The sequence below is a fragment of the Bos indicus x Bos taurus genome, chromosome 4 (genome assembly GCF_003369695.1).
Source record: "Bos indicus x Bos taurus breed Angus x Brahman F1 hybrid chromosome 4, Bos_hybrid_MaternalHap_v2.0, whole genome shotgun sequence".
Classification (NCBI taxonomy): Eukaryota; Metazoa; Chordata; class Mammalia; order Artiodactyla; family Bovidae; genus Bos; species Bos indicus x Bos taurus.
In genome coordinates this window covers 65,136,718-65,162,618 of record NC_040079.1, presented here as the reverse complement: position 1 = coordinate 65,162,618, position 25,901 = coordinate 65,136,718, and the positions used below count along the sequence as shown (strand labels likewise).

General features: G+C 35.4%; 1 protein-coding gene across 2 annotated transcripts in view; it reads left to right on the top strand.

Moving 5' to 3' along the window:
* Nucleotides 1-18,520: 18,520 nt before the first annotated feature.
* Nucleotides 18,521-25,901, top strand: part of PPP1R3A (protein phosphatase 1 regulatory subunit 3A) — a 40,622-nt gene continuing 33,241 nt past the window's right edge. Inside the window, exons 1-2 of one of the 2 annotated variants that reach the window (XM_027539577.1) lie at nucleotides 18,535-18,976; nucleotides 19,255-19,337. In XM_027539577.1, coding sequence (XP_027395378.1) covers nucleotides 18,866-18,976; nucleotides 19,255-19,337 — 194 coding nt within the window. In that variant the 5' untranslated portion in view covers nucleotides 18,535-18,865. Of the gene's footprint in view, nucleotides 19,338-25,901 lie in introns of both variants that reach the window. The other variant, XM_027539576.1, reaches the window with a different exon arrangement.

The following is a 25,901-nucleotide window of genomic DNA, read 5'->3' as shown; positions in this document are numbered from 1 at the left end:
TTAAAATATCAGTATCCCACATCTTTTATCTCCCTTGCAAAAAATGACGTTGAAAACTAAAATCACATCACTTCTCAACTTTGTGTTTTTATAACTGTTAAAAAGAAAAGTGCTATATGACTTGTAAGTTTGATGAAAAATTTAATCTATACTAGCTGTAAAGTTGCACAAGATATTTTTATAATTTTTTTAGGTAAATGAATTAAAGGTCCAAATGGCAGAAAGTTACCTAAGGACTCTAGAACATCATCATTAAACTCTCCTCTGCCTTGAGCCCTGCCATGTTTTTAGTCCCCAACTTATTTTCAGTTCTGTCTTTGTTCTTAGGACATATTTCAAACTCTATATGAAGACCTTACAGGGAGTCCTGGCATGGAGCATGCCTTCCACATGCTGGGCAAATAGAACCCACTGTAATTATCTCTATTTTATAACGGATGAAACTGAGATGCAGAAAGGTTAAGCCATTTGTGAGAAACCACATATAAGTAAGCATTCTTTGAGATGGAGATAGAAACCTTTAATCAAGAAGAGGTTAAAATGTCACGATTCCAAATCTGAAATAGATGGTCTGAAATGGCAGATTCTTAAGAGAGAATAATTAAAGGAGTTGATGCCTCATTGTCTTTAACGATATTCCTTGCTGTTCCATCAAATCACTGAATAGATAAGAGGTGAGCAATAAGTTTCAAGCTGATCTTTTGTGTAGCCAGATAATTTAGACAAAAGCTTGTAGGGATGGTATGGAAAGTGTATTCACCTGCCTGGCTTCCAAACTCCTCAACTTTCAGTAGAGGGTGAGTGAGTGACACTTAGACACATAGAGTGGATTAAAATGACTCTGTATTTTGATTTCCTTTTTGGAATTTACAGTGTCAGGCCATAGGCCATGTATGCTGATTGTAGTCATTTGAGCCCTGGAAACAGAGATTGCTATGCCACCTCTGAATTTTAGACTGGGCAAATGAACTTTATGTATATGCTATTTTCACTTCACCTATGTTAAGAAGACTTAACCTATAATGCTACAATATAAGATGGCTAGACCTTATTCTTTGCATAGTGATTATAATTTCAGTTGTTTAAGGGTAGAAGAAAATATTACCTTCCAAGCAGGCTAGGACATTTTTATTCACACTTCTCTTCATGTCTGGGAAAGATCTGGATCAGAAACTTGTAAACCTCCCACCCCCAATTTAAATTTTGATTAGTCTCCTGGGGAAAGGAAATAGCCTAGCCCTAAATTTAAAATTTTTACAACCAGGTGGAAGTAGTGGCAGTATGTATTTTTCTAACAATTCAAAGTCTATAATATCAGTTTTTAATGGGTCATTTCCCTTATGCCTTTAAGAAAGGGAAAAGTGAAAGAGAAAGTCGCTCAGTAGTATCCAACTCTTTGCGACTGTACGGACTATACAGTCCATGGAATTCTCTAGGCCAGAATACTGGAGTCGTAGCGTTTCCCTTTTCTAGGGGATCTTCCCAACCCAGAGATAGAACCCAGGTCTCCCGCATTGCAGGTGTATTCTTTACCAACTGAGCTATGAGGGAAGCCTCTTCTGCCTTTATATTATATTTAAAATTATACTTGAAAATGATCTAATGTTAGTATACTTGTCCAAGGATTCATAACTGTTTTCTTTTGTATTCTACTGTTATTTAAAGTTTCTTTTTTTTTCTTTTGAGAAGTCTATATAATACATGATGCAAATTTATCCCTTAGGGCCTCTTACATAAGTCAGTTCAGTTCAGTTCAGTTGCTCAGTCGTGTCTAACTCTTTGCGACCCTATGAATTGCAGCACGCCAGGCCTCCCTGTCCATCACCAACTCCTGGAGTTCACTCAAACTCACGTCCATCGAGTTGGTGATGCCATCCAGCCATCTCATCCTCTGTCATCCCCTTCTCCTCCCGCCCCCAATCCCTCCCAGCATCAGAGTCTTTTCCAATGAGTCAACTCTTCACATGAGGTGGCCAAAGTACTGGAGTTTCAGCTTTAGCATCATTCCTTCCAAAGAACACCCAGGGCTGATCTCCTTCAGAATGGACTGGTTGGATCTCCTTGCAGTCCAAGGGACTCTCAGGAGCCTTTTCCAACACCACAGTTCAAAAGCATCAATTCTTCAGTGCTCAGCTTTCTTCACAGTCCAAATCTCACATCCATACATGACCACTGGAAAAACCATAGCCTTGACTAGACGAACCTTTGTTGGCAAAGTAATGTCTCTGCTTTTGAATATGCTGTCTAGGTTGGTCATAACTTTCCTTCCAAGGAGTAAGCGTCTTTTAATTTCATGGCTGCAGTCACCATCTGTAGTGATTTTGGAGCCCAGAAAAATAAAGTCTGACACTGTTTCCACTGTTTACCCATCTATTTCCTATGAAGTGATGGGACCAGATGCCATGATCTTAGTTTTCTGAATGTTGAGCTTTAAGCCAACTTTTTCACTCTCCACTTTCACTTTCATCAAGAGGCTTTTGAGTTCCTCTTCACTTTCTGCATAAGGGTGGTGTCATCTGCATATCTGAGGTTATTGATATTTCTCCAGCAATCTTGATTCCAGCTTGTGCTTCTTCCAGCCCAGCGTTTCTCATGATGTACTCTGCATAGAAGTTAAATAAGCAGGGTGACAATATACAGCCTTGATGTACTCCTTTTCCTATTTGGAACCAGTCTGTTGTTTCATGTCCAGTTCTAACTGTTGCTTCCTGACCTGCATATAGGTTTCTCAAGAGGCAGGTCAGGTGGTCTGATATTCCCATCTCTTTCAGAATTTTCCATAGTTTATTGTGATCCACACAAAGGCTTTGGCATAGTCAATAAAGCAGAAATAGATGTTTTTCTGGAACTCTCTTGCTTTTTCCATGATCCAGCAGAAGTTGGCAATTTGATCTCTGGTTCTTCTTCCTTTTCTAAAACCAGCTTGAACATCAGGAAGTTCACGGTTCACATATTGCTGAAGCCTGGCTTGGAGAATTTTGAGCATTACTTTACTAGCGTGTGAGATGAGTGCAATTGTGCAGTAGTTTGAGCATTCTTTGGCTTTGCCTTTCTTTGGGATTGGAATGAAAACTGACCTTTTCCAGTCCTGTGGCCACTGCTGAGTTTTCCAAATTTGCTGGCATACTGAGTGCAGCTCTTTCATAGCATCATCTTTCAGGATTTGAAATAGCTCCACTGGAATTCCATCACCTCCACTAGCTTTGTTCGTAGTGATGCTTTCTAAGGCCCACCTGGCTTCACATTCCAGGATGTCTGGCTTTAAAACCACTTCAGTATTCTTGCCTTGAGAACTCCATGAACAGTATGAAAAGGCAAAATGATAAGATACTGAAAGAGGAACTCCCCGGTCGGTAGGTGCCCAATATGCTACTGGAGGTCAGTGGAGAAATAATCCAGAAAGAATGAAGAGATGGAGCCAAAGCAAAAACAATACCCAGCTTTGGATGTGACTGGTGATAGAAGCAAGGTCCAATGCTGTAAAGAGCAATATTGCATAGGAACCTGGAATGTTAGGTCCTTGAATCAAGGCAAAGTGGAAGTGGTCAAACAGGACATGGCAAGAGTGAACGTTGACATTCTAGGAATCAGCGAACTAAAATGGACTAGAATGGGTGAATTTAACTCAGATGACTATTATATCTACTACTGTGGGCAGGAATCCCTCAGAAGAAATGGAGTAGCCATCATGGTCAACAAATAGTCCGAAATGCAGTACTTGGATGCAATCTCAAAAACGACAGAATGATCTCTGTTCGTTTCCAAGGCAAACCATTCAATATCACAGTAATCCAAGTCTATGCCCCAACCAGTAACGCTGAAGAAGTTGAAGTTGAATGGTTCTATGAAGACCTATGAGACCTTCTAGAACTAACACCCAAAAAAGATGTCCTTTTCATTATAGGGGACTGGAATGCAAAAGTAGGAAGTCAAGAAACATCTGGGGTAACAGACAAATTTGGCCTTGGAATACGGAATGAAGCAGAGCAAAGGCTAATAGAGTTTTGCCAAACGAATGCACTGGTCATAGCAAACACCCTCTTCCGACAACACAAGAGAAGACTCTACACATGGACATCACCAGATGGTCAACACCGAAATCAGATTGATTATATTCTTTGCAGCCAAAGATGGAGAAGCTCTATAGAGTCAGCAAAAACAAGACCAGGAGCTGATTGTGGCTCAGACCATGAACTCCTTATTGCCAAATTCAGACTTAAATTGAAGAAAGTAGGGAAAACCACTGGACTACTCAGGTATGACCTTAATCAAATCCCTTATGATTGTACAGTGGAAGTGAGAAATAGATTTGAGGGACTAGATCTGATAGAGTGCCTGATGAACTATGGAATGAGGTTCATGACATTGTACAGGAGACAGGGATCAAGACCATCCCCATGGAAAAGAAATGCAAAAAAGCAAAATGGCTGTCTGGGGAGGCCTTACAAATAGCTGAGAAAAGAAGAGAAGCAAAAAGCAAAGGAGAAAAGGAAAGATATAAGCCTCTAAATGCGGAGTTCCAAAGAATAGCAAGGAGAGATAAGAAAGCCTTTCTCAGTGATCAACGAAAAGAAATAGAGGAAAACAACAGAATGGGAAAGACTAGAGATCTCTTCAAGAAAATTAGAGATACCAAGGGAACATTTCATGCAAAGATGGGGTCGATAAAGGACAGAAATGGTATGGACCTAACAGAAGCAGAAGATGTTAAGAAGAGGTGGCAAGAATACACAGAAGAACTAAGTATGGTAAATAGCTTCATATATATGAGACTGTCTATAATGACTGATTAATACCTTGTGTGCTCAATCACTCAGTCATGTCTGACTCTTTGAGACCCCATGAACTGTAGCTGGCCAGGCTCCTCTGTCCATGTAATTTTCCAGGCAAGAACACTGGAATAGGTTGACATTTCCTTTTCCAGTGGGATTAATACTTTAACATATGTTTATTGTTGCCTCTTTTTAAAGGTTTTTTTCAGAAAGATAAAAAGTACTCTCTTTTTGACTCCAGACAGGCAGTGGAAAAATCACCTCCAAGTGGGGATAAGCAGAAAAATGACATATCACTGTTGTAGAAAACCTTTATCAATTGTGGAATCATCTTTGGATTTTCTTATTGTTATGGAATATGCTAATTATCCCAGTGTGGTTTACTTTGATTAAGAGGATAGATACCACTTCTGTTAAGGGGACTTGATTGATTCTCAGAGTTGCATTTTATAGAACATTCCTGTCTTATGTATAGATACAGTAAAAATGTCTAGAAAATAAGGGTTCAACTGCTACTGATCAGGAAGATACCTTCAGGAAGAGCAGAGAGACCCATTTCAAGCAATTTTCTTAATTATGAAGCAAGATCTACTTAGTAAGTTTGAGGGGAAAGACCACTGATTTGTGAGCCAGCCAACCCAGTGTTGGCTTTGCCTATGCTGCTAGTGCCCTCATAAAAGGAGAGGGGACATCCCTCTTTCCTACAGACCTGCTTCTTTTCACAATAAATTGAAGCAGAGAATCAAAATGCCTCTGGAATCCCTTCCAATTTAACTATGTTCTAGTACACAAACATCTTCTGGGAAGCCTGTGTACTTACAGCTGTGGGAGACGTGATACCATATAAATGCTTTTCTAGCCCTTCAATAGCTAGCTCTCACTCCATCACACGTGAAAATGACTGAGACAATTAAACTGAAATTTTGAGCGAATCCTATAATAGGAAAGGAAAGTGAAAGTGAAGTCACTAAGTCCTGTCCGACTCTTTGCGACCTCATGGACTGTAGCCTATCAGGCTCCTCCATCCATGGGATTTTCCAGGCAAGATTGCTGGAGTGGATTGCCATTTCCTTCTCCAGGGGATCTTCCTGACCCAGGAATCAAACCCGGGTCTCCCACACTGCAGGCAGACGCTTTACTGTCTGAGCCTACTATGCAAGTAAAGGAAACGAGCTCATAATACTGTCTGATCTGAATCTAGTAACAACTATGATATTACCTTCATGGTCTGTTTCTTGGGCATGCGGATTTCCTGATAAGAGTGGAACATCATTCACCACAGCAATCCAGTGTACTTCAACCTGATGCATATTTGATGTAGGTGACTTACCTAAATAATGTGCTGAAAGCTATGGACTAAGATTTTAACAATTAGAAGGAAGTCACAGGCTAATAAACTTTTAAAGAATTAAAAGGATGAACTCTAATCACTGCATACAAAATGCTTGTCTAAATTCACAATGGAGAAGTTAAGCTACATTTTCTGTGATAAATTTTGGTCCCCCTGAAGGCAAGGGAACATTCTTATTCATGCTTTCATAAGGTTAGACTATCGATGGGCTTCCCTGGTGGCTCAGATGGTATAAAATCTGCCTGCAATGCAGGAGACCTGGGTTTGATCCCTGGGTTGGGAAGATCTCCTGGAGGAGGGCATGGTAACCCACTCCAGTATTCTTGCCTGGAGAATCCCATGGACAGAGAAGCCTGGCAGGCAACAGTCCATGGAGTGACAGAGTCGGACATGACTGAGGGACTAAGCACAGAGTATGGATAAATATTTACTGAAGTAAATGTTATGAAATAGAAGTCTTAGGAGGGTCAGTCAATAGTGCCTGTCCCAGCACATGCATGTAAACATACAATGAACAAATAGTCAAAATTCAATATACAAATTTAAGCACACTGCAATAAATTTCATAGGGCATAGAGTCAGAATCAGAAAATTAAAAAGGACCTTGGAGATCAACTAATTGTTTTATGATAGTGAAATTTTGTTTTAATGAGAGAATATAACTAGGAATCATATTCTCATTCCATGGAAGCTGAGGATGAGAAATAATTTATATTTAATCTTTCTGAGGGAATTAATAAATTAAAATAAGTTTAAATTCCAGAAGTGTAAAAAGGGTAGCATCAGATCCTTCCCATCCCTACCCCTTTACACTTTAGGGCCCTAGGAACTTCTTGTGTTCTGTTGGGCTATTTCAGTGTGGTTTGAGAGTATATGTAGGTGTGTGTTTTTTAGATAAACTGATGGGATTTGGGGCTGGGAAATAGGAAGACTGAGAATTAACATCTTTAATGAAACAAGATATGATAATTACAACTCTTCATCTTCTATGGTTGTTATGTACAAGCTGAGCCTTATAAGTTACTGTCTTTAAAGGAAAGTCACACAAACAGAAATAGAATAAAATAAAAATGATAATATCTAATGAATATTGTACTTTAAAAATGTAATATTTTATACAAATTTAAAGCAACAGATTACCTTATTTTTATTTTCACAAAATTACACATCGAGGGAGAATTGATATATTTGAAAGACAGTAAAATTAACTTCCTTTTTTGTTATGATGCCATATTTATGGCACACTAATTATTCTGCCAAGGCCTAAGAGAAAGAAAAATGGATATCAGACATGGATTTAAAAATTGCTGTGAAAATAGTGCAAGATGGAAAATTTTACCAGAGAATTTCATCTTAAAAATTGAGATAAAATTCACACATCTTAATATTCACTCTTCAAAGATATGATACAGTTTTTAGTATTTTCACAGATATGCACAACATCACCATTATATAATATTTTCATCATTGCTAAAAGAAATCCATTACCTATGGGCAATCACTTCCCAATTCTCTTACCCTCAGCCTCTGACAACCACTAAGTTATTTTCTCTCTCAATGGATTTGCCTATTCTGAGCATTTCATAAAAATGGAATCATGCTGTATGTGGTCTTTTCTGTCTGCCTTCTTCCACTTAGCATAATGTTTTCAAGGTTCATCTGTACTGTAATATGTACTTCATTTTTTTCTATTGTTGAATGGCATTTCATTGTATATACCATATTTCACAAAAATATCACGGTTTGTTTAGCCATTCATCTGCTGATAAACATTTTCTTTTTCAATTTTGGGCTATTATGTATAAGCTTTTGTGTAGATAGATGTTTTCATTTCTCTTGGGTATACCTAGGAGTAAATTGCTTGTTAATATGGCAACTCATATTTAACCATTTGAGAAACTGCCAAGCTGCTTTCCAAAGTGGCCATAACATTTTACATTCCCACCAGAAATGCATGAGAATATGTATTTCTCCAAATCCTCAACAACACTTGTTATTGTCTGCTTTTTGATTATTGCCATCCTTGTGGGTATGCAGTGGTACCACATTGTGGTTTTGATTCATATTTCCTTAATTACTAATGAGGCTGAGCATATTTTCATGTACTTATTAGCTATTAATAGATTTTCTTTGGAGGAATGCCTACTCAAATCCTTTGCTGATTTTTGAATGGGGTTATCTGTCCTTTTACTGAGTTGTAAAGGCTCTTTGTGTATTTTGCATATGAGTTCTTTATACATCTATGCAAATATTTTCTCTCATTCTGTAGTCAGTCTTTGTATTTTCTTGAAAGTGTCTTTTGGAGCAAAAAGTTTTTAATTTTATGATGTCCAATTTATTTTTTTCTTTTGTCATTTGTGCTTTTGATGTCATGCTAAGAAACTATTGTCTAATCCAAGCTCACTAAGATTTATGCCTATGCTTTTGTGCAAAAGTTTTCCAGTCTAAACTCTTAAAAGTAAATGTAAGTCTTTGCTTAGTTTCTGAATTAATTTTTGTTTATTGGGAGCCAGGGTCCAGCTTAATTCTTCTGCATGTGGATACCCAGTTTGACCAAGATTAAATTTCACTCAATGGTGAAATATTGCAATCTTTACCACATAGATAAGGATTAAGAATGCTCGTTACAGCCACTACTACTGAACATTGTATGAGATTCTTTTTTTTTTTTTGCTAGTGCAATAAATCAAGAAAGAAAAAGATACAAAGATGAGAAACCAAGAAATAAACTTCCACTATTCACAGGTAACATGATACTGTACACAAAAAGCACAAAATAACCTAAATAAATTACTATAATTAATAAATGAATTTAGTAAGGTCACTAGTTACAAGGTCAGCTTATCAAAGTCAACTGCATTTCTATATACCAGTAAAAGGAAAACTAGAAAATAAAAATGAAAAAATGGAAAATTAAACATTTAGAATGATAGTATGTACACTAGCACAGAAAATTAAATATAAACAAATATAATATAAACAATTAAATATAAACAAACAAATTAAATATCAACAAATATAAACAAATTAAATATAAACAAATATAAACAAAATTAAATATAAACAAATGGATCTAGTAACACATATGAAAGAGCTCCTCACTGAAAACTACAAAGTATTATTGAGAGAAACTTTAGAAGAGCTAAAACTATAGGCCATACCATGTTTGCAGACTGGAAATCTCAGTATTGTAAAAATGTCATTTCTCTTTAAAAATCTATTCAAATAATCTATAGACTCAATGCATGCCAAATAAAATCCTAGCAGAATTTGTTTTTTGTAGAAATTAACAAACTTATTCTAAAGTTTAAATGGGGTTGCAAAGAGTTGGACACCATGGAGTAACTAAGCACATATAGAGAAAAAGAGCAACCTTTCCATAATTATGCTGTACACACTGGATATTTTTATGCAACAAAAATAAATCTTGATTATCCTACCTCATATTATATCCATAAATCAATGCCAGATAGACTGTAGATTTAAATGTGAAAGATAAATCATAAAGAATTTACCTGAAGGACTAACAAATGATTTCTACTTCTTAAATTCCATTCATTGAAAGACACCATTAAGAGTAACAGGACAGGTCACATAATGGGAGAAATAATATGCATATAGACATGCATACATGTATTTCTGGGAAAAACATTAATATCTATATATCAATTTATTGATCAATCAATTTATCTGACTTCAACAGTCACTTCACAGAACAAGACATGCATATGTTCAAAAAGTGAGAAGATGCTTAACTTTATTAGACATCAAAAAACAAAAGTAAGATACCATTTCATAATGACCATGTGACAAATAAAACTATTGACAATACCCTGGGCCTGCAAGAACTCATAGTAACTCAGATCCTCATACATTGCTATTTGGAGTGTATATTGTCCCACCACTTTGATAAATTGTTTGGTAGTAGCTTCCCTCCATGGGATTCTCCAGGCAAGAGTACTGGAGTGGATTGCCATTTTCCTTCTCCAGGGGATCTTCCTGACCCAGGGATCGAACCCAGGTCTCCCTCATTCCAGGCAGATGCTTTAACTTCTGAGCTACCAGGGAAGCCCAATAAATTAGAATATACATATACAAGTTTAGAATATATGTTCCTAAACTGTCTTTAGGGTTCATATATTAACAAACCAAAGGTCTTTCAACAGTAGAATGAATAGTAAGTTATGACCTTTTCATAAAATAGAAGAGGACATATCAAAGAGAATGGATGAATCTCACAAATATTATATTAAGCAAAAGAAACTAGACCAGAGTTTGGTTTCAGAAAAATTAAAAACAAGAAAAACTAATCAGTGGTGACGGAAGTCAAAATAGTGGTTACCTTTAAATACAGCTTTTGAGAGTGGGTATGAAGATTTCTTGCTGGAGTTGGTAATCCATTTTTCAAAGTAGTTGGTTAAGTGGCTAAGATCACTTTGGGAAAAATTCAGTGAGCTGTACATTAATGATTTGTGAGCTTTTAGTATAAATGTAATAGTTTAAAAGTTTTGCTTCAGTTGATACAAAAGACTTTGGTTAAGGCAGTAAGTTCTTATGAGGATATCAAATGCTGCTTCTGAGACAACAATAAAAATAAAACACAAAAACTAATGTAAATTAAACTATAGCACAAAATAATAGAGCTTTTATTAATTTATTCAAGTGGAATGTGATGCCTCACGAAGCAGTGAGTTTGCTGTCAATGGATTTATACAAGGTAAAGACAGAAGCATTCCTGTTTAAGGGTGGGCTTTGGATAAAATGATCTCCAAGGAGCTTTCCAATTCTAAGACAAAATAATGTCAACCTTACAGTGAAGAAACACAACCTCCCAAGTGTATATTCCAGACAATTTGCCAAACAACTGTTTATCTGTGAGAAAATCATTTAAACTATCAAGCTGACTCCACTTAGAAAATGTATTTCTCACTTCCTTATAAGTTTGACAATATTTTGTTATATAATTTAATATATATGTATATATATATATGTTATTAAGATACTGACTTAAACCATAGATTATGCCTAGATTTTTTTAATATATTTTAAGAAAAACCTAAAATAATCCAGTGACAGTTGACTACTCTATTGGTAAAAGATGATTTGCCATGGGAAAATTTAGAATGATGTCCACTATATTCACTGTACCAAGAATGCCTTATGAAAAATTAAGCAAGTTCTGTTTATTGCTCACCTAAATAGTCAGATGAGATACACATAATGTGTGTATGTTTTGATATAAACATCATCATGTATTTTTCATATTCCATAACAAAGAGATTTCTTATAAAGGATTTTGATTCAGTTTTGAATGAACTTCAAGTGCATGAGAAAGAGACTTGCAATTATTCTACTTTTAATTCACAGGACCAACTCCTTTTGGTTGTCAAATAATTATTTGCAGATATCAAAAATTGTTAAATTTTTTGGTTCAGGACTTGCAATAAAAATTGTGTATAGTCAACACAGTAAAATTTAGACATGAATAAATTTAACATATAATTTTAGAGAATTTTCAGATCCTTTGCCTTCCACCTACATATCCAGCAGTGTAACATATATCACAGGTCCTGGCCTGGTTAAATAAAATAATGTATATTTGAGACAAAATTGGCATTGTTGTTGGCTTTGTTACAATATTAAACAATAGTAGGCATCCTACTCTGCATGATATATTCAATTTGAGATTCTTTAAGTTGTTGAAGAAGCATTAAGTATTTATCATCACCCAAAATTGTGCCAAACATTGCATAAAGTATATACCTGTCTTTGAAACTTTGAGAGAAACCCATGGCTAATGCTGAATTTTTGCCTATAGTAACTCAAATAACATGACATAAAAAAGTAAGTCACATATATTAAAATTGTACCCTGTAAGTAGATTGAAAAAACTGTAGTACCTGCATGCTTATTTACGTAGGATCTCATGGTAAAATCTCAGAAACTCTTAATTTTCCAAAACTGAATTTTATATCCTTCCATGTCTTATATTGTTTCATTCTATCTTAACAATTTGTTTAATTCTGTAACAATAAGGAAGGACTAGTATGAAGTGGAGGAGAAGGCAAAAGTCTTCTACTGGTCTGAACCTATGGTGACTCAATGCAAAGAAAATATATTTATGCCTCTAAAATAATGAAGTAGGAAGTGAATCTGAAACTAATACAATTTTTTCTTATGTTTTCCCAACAGCATGCATTGTCTTTACATTTTCTTTACTATGGAAAATATTTAGCCTGAACAAAGAATAGAGTATTCTGCTTAACAAATTATTTTGGCAGATAGAGAATTGCCACATTTTCCACATATGATTAATAGTTTTTGAAAATAATTTAAAAGTTACTTCAGGATTTTACATTATATATATTGACTTTACTATATTGCAGAAGTACAGAATTAACAATAAAAAGGATATTTGAATTCCAGGAAGATGATGGCTTATGTCGAAGTCCTTCATTCTGCTTACCACTCATCCACCCATCCACCTATCTATCCATCCATGCACACACCCATTTTGTATAATATGGGATATATGGAAATACAATGGTACACAAGATGAATAATTCTGCCCATGAAGAATTATTCTTTCATGAAGAAAATTGCACAGTGACTATACTAGATGATTGGATTTAAAAAAATTAGTGCAATATAATTGACATATAATATTGTCCCAGTTTGGGGCTTCCCAGGTGCCTCAGTGGTAAAGAATTCACTTACAAATGCAGGGGACTCAGGAGATGTGGTTTGATTCCTGGATTCGGAAGATCCCCTGGAGAAGGAAATGGTAAGCCCCTCCAATATTCTTGCCTGAGATATTCCATGTACAGAGGAGCCTGGTGGGCTGCAGTCCATGGGATCACAAATAGTCGAACCCAATGGAGTGACTGCATGCACCCTTAAGATTATTAGATAATTGTTCCAGTTTAAAGTGTACAACATGTTGAGTTCATAAATTTATATTTTGAAATATGATTACCACCAAAGTGTTAGCTAACGCTTCTATCATGTTACATAATTTGGTGGTGGTGGTTTAGTTGCTAAGTCGTGTCCAACTCTTGCAATCCCATGGACTGTAGCCCACCAGGCTCCTCTGTCCATAGGATTTTCCAGGCAAGAATACTGGAGTGGGTTGCCATTTCCTTCTCCAAGGAATCTTTCTGACCCAGGGATTGAACCCAGGTCTCCTGCACTCCAGGAGCTACCGACTGAGCTACCAGGGAAGCCCCCGTCACATAATTTAGATGATGAAATTTCAAGTGATCTTTTTCCTTGTGAATTTTATAACCACCATAACTGCATGTTTTTATTTCTTCATAAGCTTTCCATTTATTAACTCATTTGATCCTGTAACAACCTTGGAGGTAGGAACTATTAGTATTGCTATTGTACAGCTGCAGAAATAAAAGCACAGAAAGGTTAAGTAATTACCTAAAGCCCCTCAGCTAATAAATAGAAGCAGGATATAAGCTATACAGTGTGTCTCTAGACACTGTTCTCAAATCCCACAGTTGTATTATCTGTCAAATAGAGGTATGTTAATATGATCAACAATACTGCAATATTATCATCATCAAGAATAACCATAATAATATATACAATTTTTATTCTTTATATAGACTTGTCACTAGGCTCCCCAGGTGGTGCTAGTGATGAAGAACCCACCTGCCAATGCAGGAGACATAAGAGTTGCAGATTTGATTCCTGGGTCAGGAAGATCCCCTGGAGGAGGGCATGGCTTAATCCTTAAAGCATGATTGAAGTAGGACCCTTTAACAGTCCTTTAAAATAATAAATATCCATATTAGCTCTAAAGAGATTATATAATTCATTTTTATAACTGAGACCAGTAATTCCCAAATAGGAGTATAACAAAGTCTGAGGAAGAGAAATAAAACAGTGTAAGATATTATATTTACCAAAGGAGCATGGGTTAAAAAAGGTTGAGAGACTCTGTCACAAAGAAAAATTATTTGGACATCTTGGGAGATCTTTCATCAAATGGAAAAAAGGAAGTTCACAAAAGTTAATTGATTATAAAAGTAAACTAAATCTAGAACAAATGAATTTTAATGACTATCTTTCAAAGAATGATTAATTTGTTAACTATGCATTATAAAACTAAAAGTTGGTGTATGGATGGTATACTATGGAGAATACTGCACTGAAAGCAGAGACATCTGAGTTTAAGTCCCAGCACTGTTCCAAATGTTGGGGTCCTTCACTGTTCTTGATTTCAGTTTTCTTATGTGAAAATGAAAGGGTAGCCCAGAAGACTGTTAAGTGCCTTAGCGTTCTGCTTCTCTATAACTCACCTAAACTTTTGTCGTTTTTTGTAAAAGTATTTTGTAGCCTCCGCATAAGAAAAAAAAAAAAAAAGATGTGATAATTGCAGGATGATAGCTATAATTCTAACTAGAACCTAAGTCCTTGACCCTAAGGCCAACAAAGTAGTAGATTATGCATTATAACCATTCTGCAAACCAGAACCACTTGTGGGGCACCAGCAACCTGGAAGCTATCACTCAGTAGATCTGACAGTGCATCTGAGCCTGTGTAGTTTGAGCATCTCACTCAGTGATTTTTGTTCTGTATCAATTGGCTTCCCTTGTGGTTCAGCTGGTAAAGAATCCACCTGCAATGCAGGAGACCTGGGTTTGATCCTTGGGTCTGGAAGATCCCCTGGAGAAGGGAAATGCTACCCACTCCAGTATTCTGGCCTGGAGAATTCCATGGACTGCATAGTCCATGGTGTCACAAAGAGTCGGAAATGACTGAGCGACCTTTACTTTCACTTGTGAATAATCATTGTTCCAGATTCTCTTTTGACAAAATGTTACTTGAGTTTAAGTTGCAGACAAAGACTTATGCTAACAAGGGAAACAAATGCAATATTATAATTAATCTCAAAAAAACACTATTTCTTTTTTAGTCATCTGTGGATAAGATCAATATTTCTTATGTGACTTGCACTGTATCAGAGCTTACAGATCTTAGATACTTGAACTTATTTTTTTGCTGTGATAATAGAAGATCAAGGAATAGAAACTCAGTTGGCATTGAGATGGAATATTCAGAAAATATATACACACACACATATGCTTAAACATAGTACATAAGCTCATAAAGATACATAAATACAAAACTTTTAATCTCCATTATCTTTTGTTTGCTCTTCCAAATTCATGCACCACTTTTTTCACCCTTTTCCATCCTGCTCTGTGCTCTGGGAGACTGACCTGAATGAACTGTAATAGTACCCATAGCCTTTGGCCAACGGGTAACTGGTAGGATACTGTATGAAAGGATAAGAGTGAATTCAGTGTGTGTTTGCCCATGGATCACTCCTGCTCATCTTCAGCTGACTGTGTCCCTTGACTAAAGATCACCGATCCCCTTCAGCCTGGTGAATAGTTTATGACACTCTGTGCTTTGAAGTTCTGATACTTGGCCCCTTTCCTCATTCCTTGAAAAACTGTAGCAGTTCTGATGCAATTGGCTCCAGTTTACTGCACAAACTCCTGTGGATTTTCTGCATTTACACTTTTAAATAGATGCTTGTAAATAAGCCCTGCTGGAATTATCAAATTTTGCGCATGACGTCTATATTTCCTATTTACAGGGATCCTGATTGAAACAGTCTTTTATGTTAAAGGTACCTTTGAAAATATTTGGTTAACACAAAAGAAGTAAATGTATGGAAACTTGAACTGAAATTTTATTAAATAAATAAACAGTCATAATGGATAAAAACAGTATACTGAAGTAATTGAGGAAAATATAAAACTCATATTATTAAAATTGAGGTAGCAGTGAATATAAGAAAATGAGACGTTGGCCTGATATGGAAAAAAAGTAAGGAGATGTGAATTTTAATTGATACAAACACCAAGTCACAAGGCTGAAACTGATAGAGCTTTCTCCATGCCCCAGAGACACTTGATCTGTGCTACGACATTCATCTAGGGGCAGCTCATTACCAGAATAATATAGGCAAGCTGGAAAGATTCATAGAGGAGTAACAAAATGATAAAAAGTGCTGAAGGATTGACCTATAAGAAGAGATTAAAAAGAGGAAATCACTCTGCTTTAGCTAAGCAGTGACTAAGGGGGAATATGTCAACCATCTATAATTATGCGAAGGTTATAAACTCCAAAAGATAGGCAGCAATTACTACAAATCTAGGGTGTAGTGCTCTGCAGAAAGATAAATTAAGAAAAGGAGATTTTAACTCAAAAAACAGGGCCATTTCCTAATGTAGAGCTATTTTATGTCTTCTAAAGCTAAGTGTTCTATAATATAGCCTTTGAAAAAGACAAAAATGAAACAAATTACAAACCATTACTTACTATTATAATATATGTAGATTCTTTACAATCTATTTCTATCTATCCTATCCACCTAACTAGCTGATCTAACTATTGGTGTGTCTCAGAAATCAACCTTTCACAAACATATATAGCTATTTATTTAGCAATATATTAAATAAATATTTATTTAGTAAGCATCTCATTTAATTGTTAACATTACATTTTAGCAATCAAAGAAAAGAAAATTTAAGCAATGTTCTGAAGGTTACCCAGCTAGTAAGTATCACAGCCAGAGTACAAACCCAGGGGTCTTTATCTCTATGTCTCTGCTTATCATCCTTGAATAGTTAAACTACTTCAGTACATTATTATATCATTTCCACAACAATTCTCCATTCTTGAACAATCCATGTGGTTATCATCCATTCTAGCCATGTGATAAAGCCTAAAGTAGTTTTTATTTCCTTATCCTAGATAGATAATACTTATTTTTAATCTTGCAAAATAATTCCTTAATTCACTATTGTACACAATTCAAGTTATTCCGTAAGTCATAATTATTTATAAAGTTTAAATTTAAGAAAGTATGCTATTGACGTCTCTTAAAAAAATAATCATCTCTCACAATTTATTTGAGTTGAAAATACATTGAAAAAAAACCGTGGTCATGGCTAGTATTTCAAATAATACAGAGACCATAAAGTGAAATGAATGAGTCCTTTTCACTTAAAACCTTCAACCTCTGTGGTTAGAGGTAACTGCTCCTAGTAGTTTCTTTTGTGTATTTCCAGGAATTTTCTATGTACGTATCTGCGCATACTTTCTTTTCTTTCCTTAGAAGTGATTTTGGTTGTCTTTCCACATCAACACATAAATTGGTACTTTATCCTTTTTAATGACTGTAAAATATTCTATTGAATGGGTGTAACATTATTTGTCAATTTCCCTGTTGATGGATATTTAGATAGCTTCTAAAATAATCAGTCCTATTATGAACATATATTTACATTCATCTTTGCAGACTTATCCCTTACTGATAGGGCAAATTTGTAGCTGGAGCATTTTCTAGGTCAAAGCATATGTATGTTTACATTTTTATAGGTATTTCCCAATTGTTATCTACAAAATAGATTTTACATTAATACAAAAATATGAGAGTCTAAACAGGCTGCTCACACTCTAAAATTCACATAGAACCCCAACATGTCATGGTATTCACTTCTGCTTTGTGAGCATAAAATGGCATTTTGCCAAACATTTTATTCTACATAAATATTTTATTCCTGGACCAGGTTTATCACTGCCTACTTATATTTCAAGTCATTAACATATTACTTGTTTATATTTTTCTGTGACTTAATTAAAAGAAACTTGCTAATGTTTGAAATAACAGATTTGACTAATTGTTTGTCTTACACCTTAACTTACACTATTTCTTCCACCTGGAAAATCTACCTCATTCTAACCCTACATGTCTATGTCCTACCTACCCTTCATGATTTCTTTCAAATGATACCTTCTCCATCTAAATCTTGTTTCTTTCCTCAGAACTCCCAGCATCTTATTTAACCATTTAGAGTTACATTATACATAAGTCCATGATCAATGGTGGCTATCATTATTATTAAATACTGGATCTTTCGAATTCTATAAATGCTCTTATTCTCTCCTGCCTTCCTTTGCCTTCTTCAATGGATGGATCGAACTCAAACTACATATTTAGTATTGTGATACTATTTTTATTCTCTTTTAAAATAAATGGTTCAATTTTTAATTTTTAATATCAACAGGTTAAAGTAATATTTTATTCTAAAGTTTCAGATTTTTGAACACAGCAGAAAATGATTTAAGATGTCTCTTTAGAACTCATAAACACACTCAATTTTAAAAATTAAGAGTTAAATCTGAAACATGCTGCCGAGAGTTAATGTGGATGCTATCATATTAAAGGCCTTTGGAGGCAAGCAAGCATAGTTTACACGCCATCAGACCTATTTATAGAGCTGACTCCTTTTTGCAATGTCAACTGTAACCTTATACTTATTTTAAGCCTCAGTGTCTCAAATATCAGCCTCTACTAGTTATACAGTTCTCCCTTATTTGATATCAGAGAGCCTAATGGAGCCTTCTGAAGAACCTAGTCAGATTAGCAAAGATAACTTTTTAGAAGTTCCTAGTTTATCTGATTCTCTTTCTGAAGATGAAGAAGTTAAAGCTACCTTCAGACCTGGATTCTCCCCACAACCTAGCAGACGAGGTTCTGAATCATCTGAAGACCTTTACCTGGACTCTCCACCATCAGGTGCAAGAAGAGTTTCATTTGCTGATACCTTTGGACTCAATCTTGTGTCTGTTAAAGAATTTGATTCCTGGGAATTACCGAGTGGTTCAGCTGATTTTGACTTAAGGCAGGACGTTTTCCACACAGAAGAATATGTTTTATCTCCACAATTTGGCTTGCCTTCTTCAAAAGAAGATCTTATGCAACAACTTCAAGTACAGAAAGCAATACTGGAATCAACCGAGTATCCTCCTGGATCTACAAGTATGAAGGGCATTATTCGAGTTTTGAATGTTTCTTTTGAGAAGTTAGTATATGTGAGAATGTCCTTAGATGACTGGCAGTCATATTATGATATATTAGCAGAATATATTCCAAATTCATGTGATGGTGAAACTGACCAGTTCTCCTTTAAGATATCATTGGTTCCTCCTTACCAAAAAGATGGCAGTAAAGTTGAGTTTTGTATACGTTATGAAACTTCTGTTGGTACATTTTGGTCAAATAATAATGGCACAAATTATGTATTGATTTGTCAAAAGAAAGAACAAGAGCCGGAGCCTGAAAAACTACAGGAAGACGTTCCTAATAGACAAATAAAAGGCTGCTTAAAGGTAAAATCAAGGTGAGGCTATATCTTACATCATTACTTTTCATAATTTTAAAGTTTTTAAAAAAAGTCATTCTTTATTTCACTACCAAGAAATAGCCATACTGTTTAAAAATATAGTCTTGTTATGTATAAAGCAATGGTGCTGGGCTTTAACAAGGTCAGTGATGTTTGGATAATAGTACTGTGTCATCTCTCCTCCAGATATAAGGAAAATATGGGTATAATGTAACAGATAGCACGGGGAGTGCAATATGTATATTTCCTACCTAATGAGCTATAAATTGCTTAAATTCAAACAATGGAATCTAGATTCTTAACATGTAAAACTGTTTATTTGCCATTTAAAGTATATTTATGTTTAATATTTTAAATACTATTGCCGTACTTAAAAACATTTCTGATGAGCATAAAACTGTGTTTCAATATGTACCTAGTGCTCAGAAATTCATAGACTTCCCCTCAAACTTTTCAATGACATTTAGTTGTATAGGGATGTCTGGAGTAACACATATTTAGTTACATTTTAAGAGCTATGATGACTTTAGTGATAAGCTAAGAGAAAGTAGTATATGAGTGGTATATGAATTATCCATAAAACTTTATAATTATAACCAAATGTAACATTATAGAACACAAAGTAGTATAATTTAGTAAAAGTAAATGGAGCAGAATAAAAAAAAATGACCCAAGTAGAAATAAGGATATTAGCTTTATAGATTAGAGATTTGGGATATGACCCTTCATTAGTAACCTTGCTCTCCTGTTAATGTAATAAAATAAAATAAAAATAAATGGGTATTCAGTTCGTTCTCTCTATTGTAGAGTTGGCTCATTTCCATGACAGTAGGTGAGTAGATAAAACATCCAGGAGGAGATGGATGTCTCCTGCTCCTCAGAGTGTCCCAAAGGAAAATCACATTGCTCTACCAGCCACAGGCAAAAGCTTGATTATTTTCTGGATGGTCCATCCTAACTGTCATTAGACCCAAAGATTCTAGTAACTGCACCAGAAATAGTGTAATATGATGAAAAGGGAACTGTTTTAGGAATCAAGACATCCAGATTCTAAGTGGAAATAAATAAAAACATAAAGAATTACACTGGAAAATTTTTAATCTTTCATGCTCTAATGCCTTGATCTATTATATGATAATAAATAATAACCACTAAATGTGCTATTCTAATGCATTAATGAACTAAATATAATGTAAGTGAAACAATTCAATCATATAAAATATTTCTGTTTTCATTATCCTTTAAAGTAATTTAAAGATTGGTTTACCTGACTTTGTGAGTTGTGCTGTCTTTCTCAGTCCAAATAAACTTTCTTAGGTTTTAACTGATGCTATTGAGAAATAATAAAATCATAATCTGTGTGCTAAAATAATTTATGTTTATGAGATCACTCAGCAACATGTTAGCTATGTAGACAAAATATGTTCAACACTATTTAATAAACTAATTTGTATACATAAACATACACATATTAAATACAAATAAAATCATCATCAGTGAATAATGTACAGGCTGCAACTTGGTCTATATATTAGAGAAAAGCAAAATTTAAAAAAGGCACAGCCGTATTGTCAAAGCTCTCATAAAAGAAGGAGTGTTTAACTCTGGATTTTTCTGCAAGTTAGAAATGCAGTTTAAAATTATAAGCATTACAAGCTGAACTATGGTAAAGATAGAGGATTCCTTTGATAGACCAAATTTGACTTGAAAATAAGGACAAAAATGGATAACTGCTAGGCCTAATCTACCCCAGTCTTGATATTATTGAAACTTCTCCTAGTCTAAGATATGTATAACTGGATATATATCCATACCCACATTTATATTCAGAACAGTAATTGTTAGGTTCATAGCGGACACCATTCAAGTTTTAATATTGCTTTGGGGAAAAACTTGAGAAGAACTAAACCACAAAATGGTCTAAAGGCCTGTAAAGTTTCCTAATGAGTTATAAAAATGGAAAAAATCTCTCTCCTTCAAAACCACAAATACATTTTCTGCACTTCTATAACTTAAAAATGACCAACATAATTCAAACCACATTTTGAAAAAAAAAAAAATGCATTTGCCTCTGGAGAAGGCCTTTTGTGCTAAGTTTCAGTCCAACATGAATTTTTACATCTGATTTATATACCACTCAAAATGGAGTGTATAAAGGAAATCCTGACAGATCCTTAGAACAGCATGTGCCATAATAGAATATTTATACAGCTTTTCCATGATATAATTTATATGCAATGGGGTTTCAAATATTCCTAAAACTCACACAAGAGAGCATTATCGAATTTCTAAATGAATATTGCAGTTGGATTTCATTGTGAAGAATTTGGTTAAGGAAAAATAGCACATCTTATTAGTGTTTCTTTACGAAATGTGTACTCGGCTAAAGCAAAAATTCACTAACACTTATTTGATCAAAAAAGTTACAGCTTCTAAAATATCTTCCTCCCTTCAAAAGTTACAGAATTTTGTAATTTAATTTGTAATTTAATTTAGCGGTCAGTTGTTTGAGAAGACAAATGCAGAAGAGAAATATATGTCAATTTTTACTTCATATATGCAGGTAGATTAATAATAGTATGTAATATAAGTCAGAGTTAGACTGAAAATAAGTCTGTCTTAACGTAGAGAGTAGCAACTAAAGTGAATTCCTCTTGATCCCAAAGTTAATTTGCTTTCAGGATCTCAGAGATTGTATCTTCTAAAAGCATCAAGAATCTCTTCTAAACAGTACAGAATGAACTGTGGGAACACATTTAGTGAGGTAGGATTTCTGTTATGTCAGTCACCCTAGGCATGATGTCTTCTCTATGGAAGATTTTTTCAGGTCAGAGTTTGCAAACCTCCACATTGATGTGGTTGTCTGATTTTTTTGTTTTTGGTTTTTCTTTATTCTTATTAATCTATCCCCTTTGGATCAAAAGAAATATCTAGTGGGGGAGGAAAAGAGAATTTGTAACTCATAGGCATGTGACCGAGAGTGACCCAGAGGTATTTAATTGCACTGAAAGGCATGCATCATGAGATACTTGATAAGTGTCACCACATATGTAGTACTGGAGTATGTGTTAGCAAACAAACTAAGCACACTGCTGATCTATGTCCCATGAACATTATTTCAAAATAAGTGACCAAAAGAATTAAATAAAATTGACATAAGTAATATTAGATATATTAGATAAATAAACTAAAAATAACATGCAGAAGCAATATACCTCCAAAGTTAAAATTTGGGTTTCAGAGATAAACATATCTGGGTTTGAGTCTAAGCTGCACTGCATGCTAGCTGTGTGACCTTCTGCAAGTTAAACTCAATATCCCTTCTGTTAATTGTGAATAACAATTAGAATCTAATAGAGATTGTTAGAGATTTCCGTAAAATAATACATACAAAGTTTTGGCCTAGTGTATGGCACATAGTAAGTTATCAGAAAATAATAACTCCTGTAAAAAGCCAAGGCTAACTCTAGTTTTAGGTGGATCTAAAAAACCCTAGGGAGGCCCAAACTATCCAAAAGTTTCTCTTTTCTTTCTTTTCAAAGTTTCTGAAATTTCTGTTTTGGAGAGCAGTTTTCTTTGTTTTTTTTTCAGGATTTTAATCAACAAGGGAAACCCACTGAATTGTCAGTTTTCTTGAGATGTATGTTACCTGATATCTGGAATATCTTAAAGTTGGAAAAGATCTTAATGACTATTAAAATTTTCATGCTTAATAAATTAAAAAAATAAGGACTAGATCAAAAGGGTTAAAAAAGGCTTAATTGAGGCATTGAACAAATGTTATTTATCCCAGTTCATATTTATAATATTCATAATACATAATACATATTTATAATATTCATAATACATATTTATCCCAGTTAATATTCACTTAATAACTATGTGGCTATGGACATATTATTTTACTTCTTAAAGCCGCTATTTATTCATATGTAAAATAGGGGCAATGGTGCTTGTCCAGTCTTGTGATGATTAAGTTAACATAAAATGAGATTATATTTTTAAAGCTTCTAGTAAAGTGTTGGGCATATATATAGCTATCAAAACTCAAATATAATTGCCATCATTATTATCAAATTGTGTTCAGCTAATTTCTTGGTTCTTGGACTTGTGTTATTTCTTCTGACATCATAGTCTTCTTGTTAGGGTTTCAAAATTCATTCCCTAAGTGTTTATTAAGGGCCTGTGTTTCAGGTACTGTGTTGTTAGGCACAAGGTTGGAAACATGACTCAGTGAAGACCAGAGGCCCCAAGGAAACAGTCCTCACAGGGGCTGAGAGCAGAGGGGGTGAGGGGAGAGAACATTAAAGCCAAGCTCAGATTCTTCAGGTAAACAAGGGAAGCCACAGATGAAAAATAAGAACCACTTACATTACATTTTGAGTTTTCTCAAATCTGTGATCAATAACTGGTCTTGAGTACTGGCCAGGGGACTGACCTTTTCAGCATATCCTTTTCCCTACCAACAGCTGCTAAATGTTCCCAACTGTTGGGTACACAGACTGACTTCATATGGTCTTGTATTTTATTAAGTGAAACCAATTTATTATTTTAAGTAATGAAATGGCATGATATAGGTGTTGGATGGTATTTATAACTTGGCCAGGTGAATGCAAATAAATTCCTGAAAGATTTCAAGGCCAAAGGAAAAAAAAAGATCACTCTTCAGTACCTGAAGAATAATAGAAACAGGCACATTCAAGAATAGGAATGAGAGAGAGGCTTTCTAAAGTATGACTTGAAGATTACAGAGAGTTTATCTTTCAGGGTGGTAAACTGTTAAAATGAGGCCAAGAAAAACACTGGAAAATGGTGCCTAATATATGCTCACATTGCATGTTCCAGTCAGAGCTATAGCATTGTGAGACTTCCTTAATTTACACTTACAGTATAATCTGGAGTCCTGGAAATAGTCCAAAGAAGTGTAAATAGCCCCATGAAGCCTTTAGGACTTAATATATTCCATAACCAACCTGTTTTGAGTCCTAACTAATTGTGGAACCCTGGTCTGTTTAAGGGAGGGACCTCTGGCAAGGCCACATGGAAACATAAAACACAGCTGCACAGGACCCGTCAAGAGGACTGTTTGGAAACTGCCGGCTGGTTGACAACAAGGAGCCAACTAGCTTAGAGTTTCCTTGGAGATCTACCAGGGCTTTGTGGCTTCCTGGTCTTATGGGAAATCCATACTCCTATAAGCCTTGACTTTCCCTAGAGTAGTTTTGAACCTTTTCTGAGAGAAGAAGAGGGTCTCATCACTCAAGAGTTTCTCTCAAGCCCTAGCTAAAGGGGATCACTATAGATGCCAGGCCTCAAATGGATCCTCTGGGATCTCTACGAGCCTAATTTCCCACCTGAAGCCCATCTGCAGCCTGTAAAAATGGAGCGGGGGCCAAGAACACGGGGCCAATAAAGCTCCAGGCAAAAGATGATTGTGAAGTGGGACACAAGTTTTTCACCTTCTTCCAATTCTGCTGACCATGACTCCTGTCCTTGTTCCAAGGTTTCACCCCAACAGGCCAACAGGAATAGTGTAAGGGCAGTTACCTTAAGGGCAGACACCTGAAGAGGGCCTGACTGCCCACTGTGTTGTCAGACTTAAAAGATCATACAGATATAGGTATGTGTGTGTTTATATGCGTATGCACACATTTACATGATACACACACACAAAACTCCTCTTCTTGAATACAGACACCTCCAGGACAGAAGGGACTATACCTACCTTATACCCAATTAAAGTCAACTGCACAAATGGGCTTTGAGTTTGGATTGAGACAATGGAAATGGATAATTTTAGAGAAGAGAGCACTATGGGCAGAGTTGAGTACAGAGTTCTGGTAAGAGCTCCACAGAAGCAGGAGGGCCCAGGGGGTCTGGAGTATGTGTGTATATTTGGGAGGGAAGGAGGATTCCAAAAGCAATAAGGCATATTGGAAACAGTGTAAGCAGTAAAGTAGGGCATATTTGGGCTTTCATTCTTACTAATTAGTAGCTGTATGAACTTGGATAAATTACACTTTGTATCCATTTTATTCAGATGTAAAAAAGGGATATAATTTCTACTTGGCAGAGCTGCTATGAGAAATTCATTAGCTAACATATATAAACATCTATCCCAGTTGCTGACACTTTGTAGATACTCAAAATGGCATTGGTGATAAATTCCATATTTTAAAATCTTGTATATGGCTAGTCCTTTGACCAAAATTAATGGAGAAATGTTTTTTTTTCCCCTCAATATCATTCCTGCTACCTAGACCCAGGTTAGTATAAATCCATAGTTTTGTAGCTCAGTTGGTAAAGAATCTGCCTGCAATGCAGGAGACTCAGGTTCAATCCCTGGGTGGGAAAGTTCCCCTGGAGAAGGAAATGGCCACCCACTCCGGTAATCTTGCCAGGAGAACCTCATCGACAGAGGAGCCTGGTGGGCTACAGTTCATGAGGTCACAAAGAGTCAGGCACGACAGAGTGACTAACACACACACACGTTTTAGAATTATGGATTTTTCAACAAGTTTGGGGGCACTAACTAGGGAAACTATATTCTATAGTATTGCT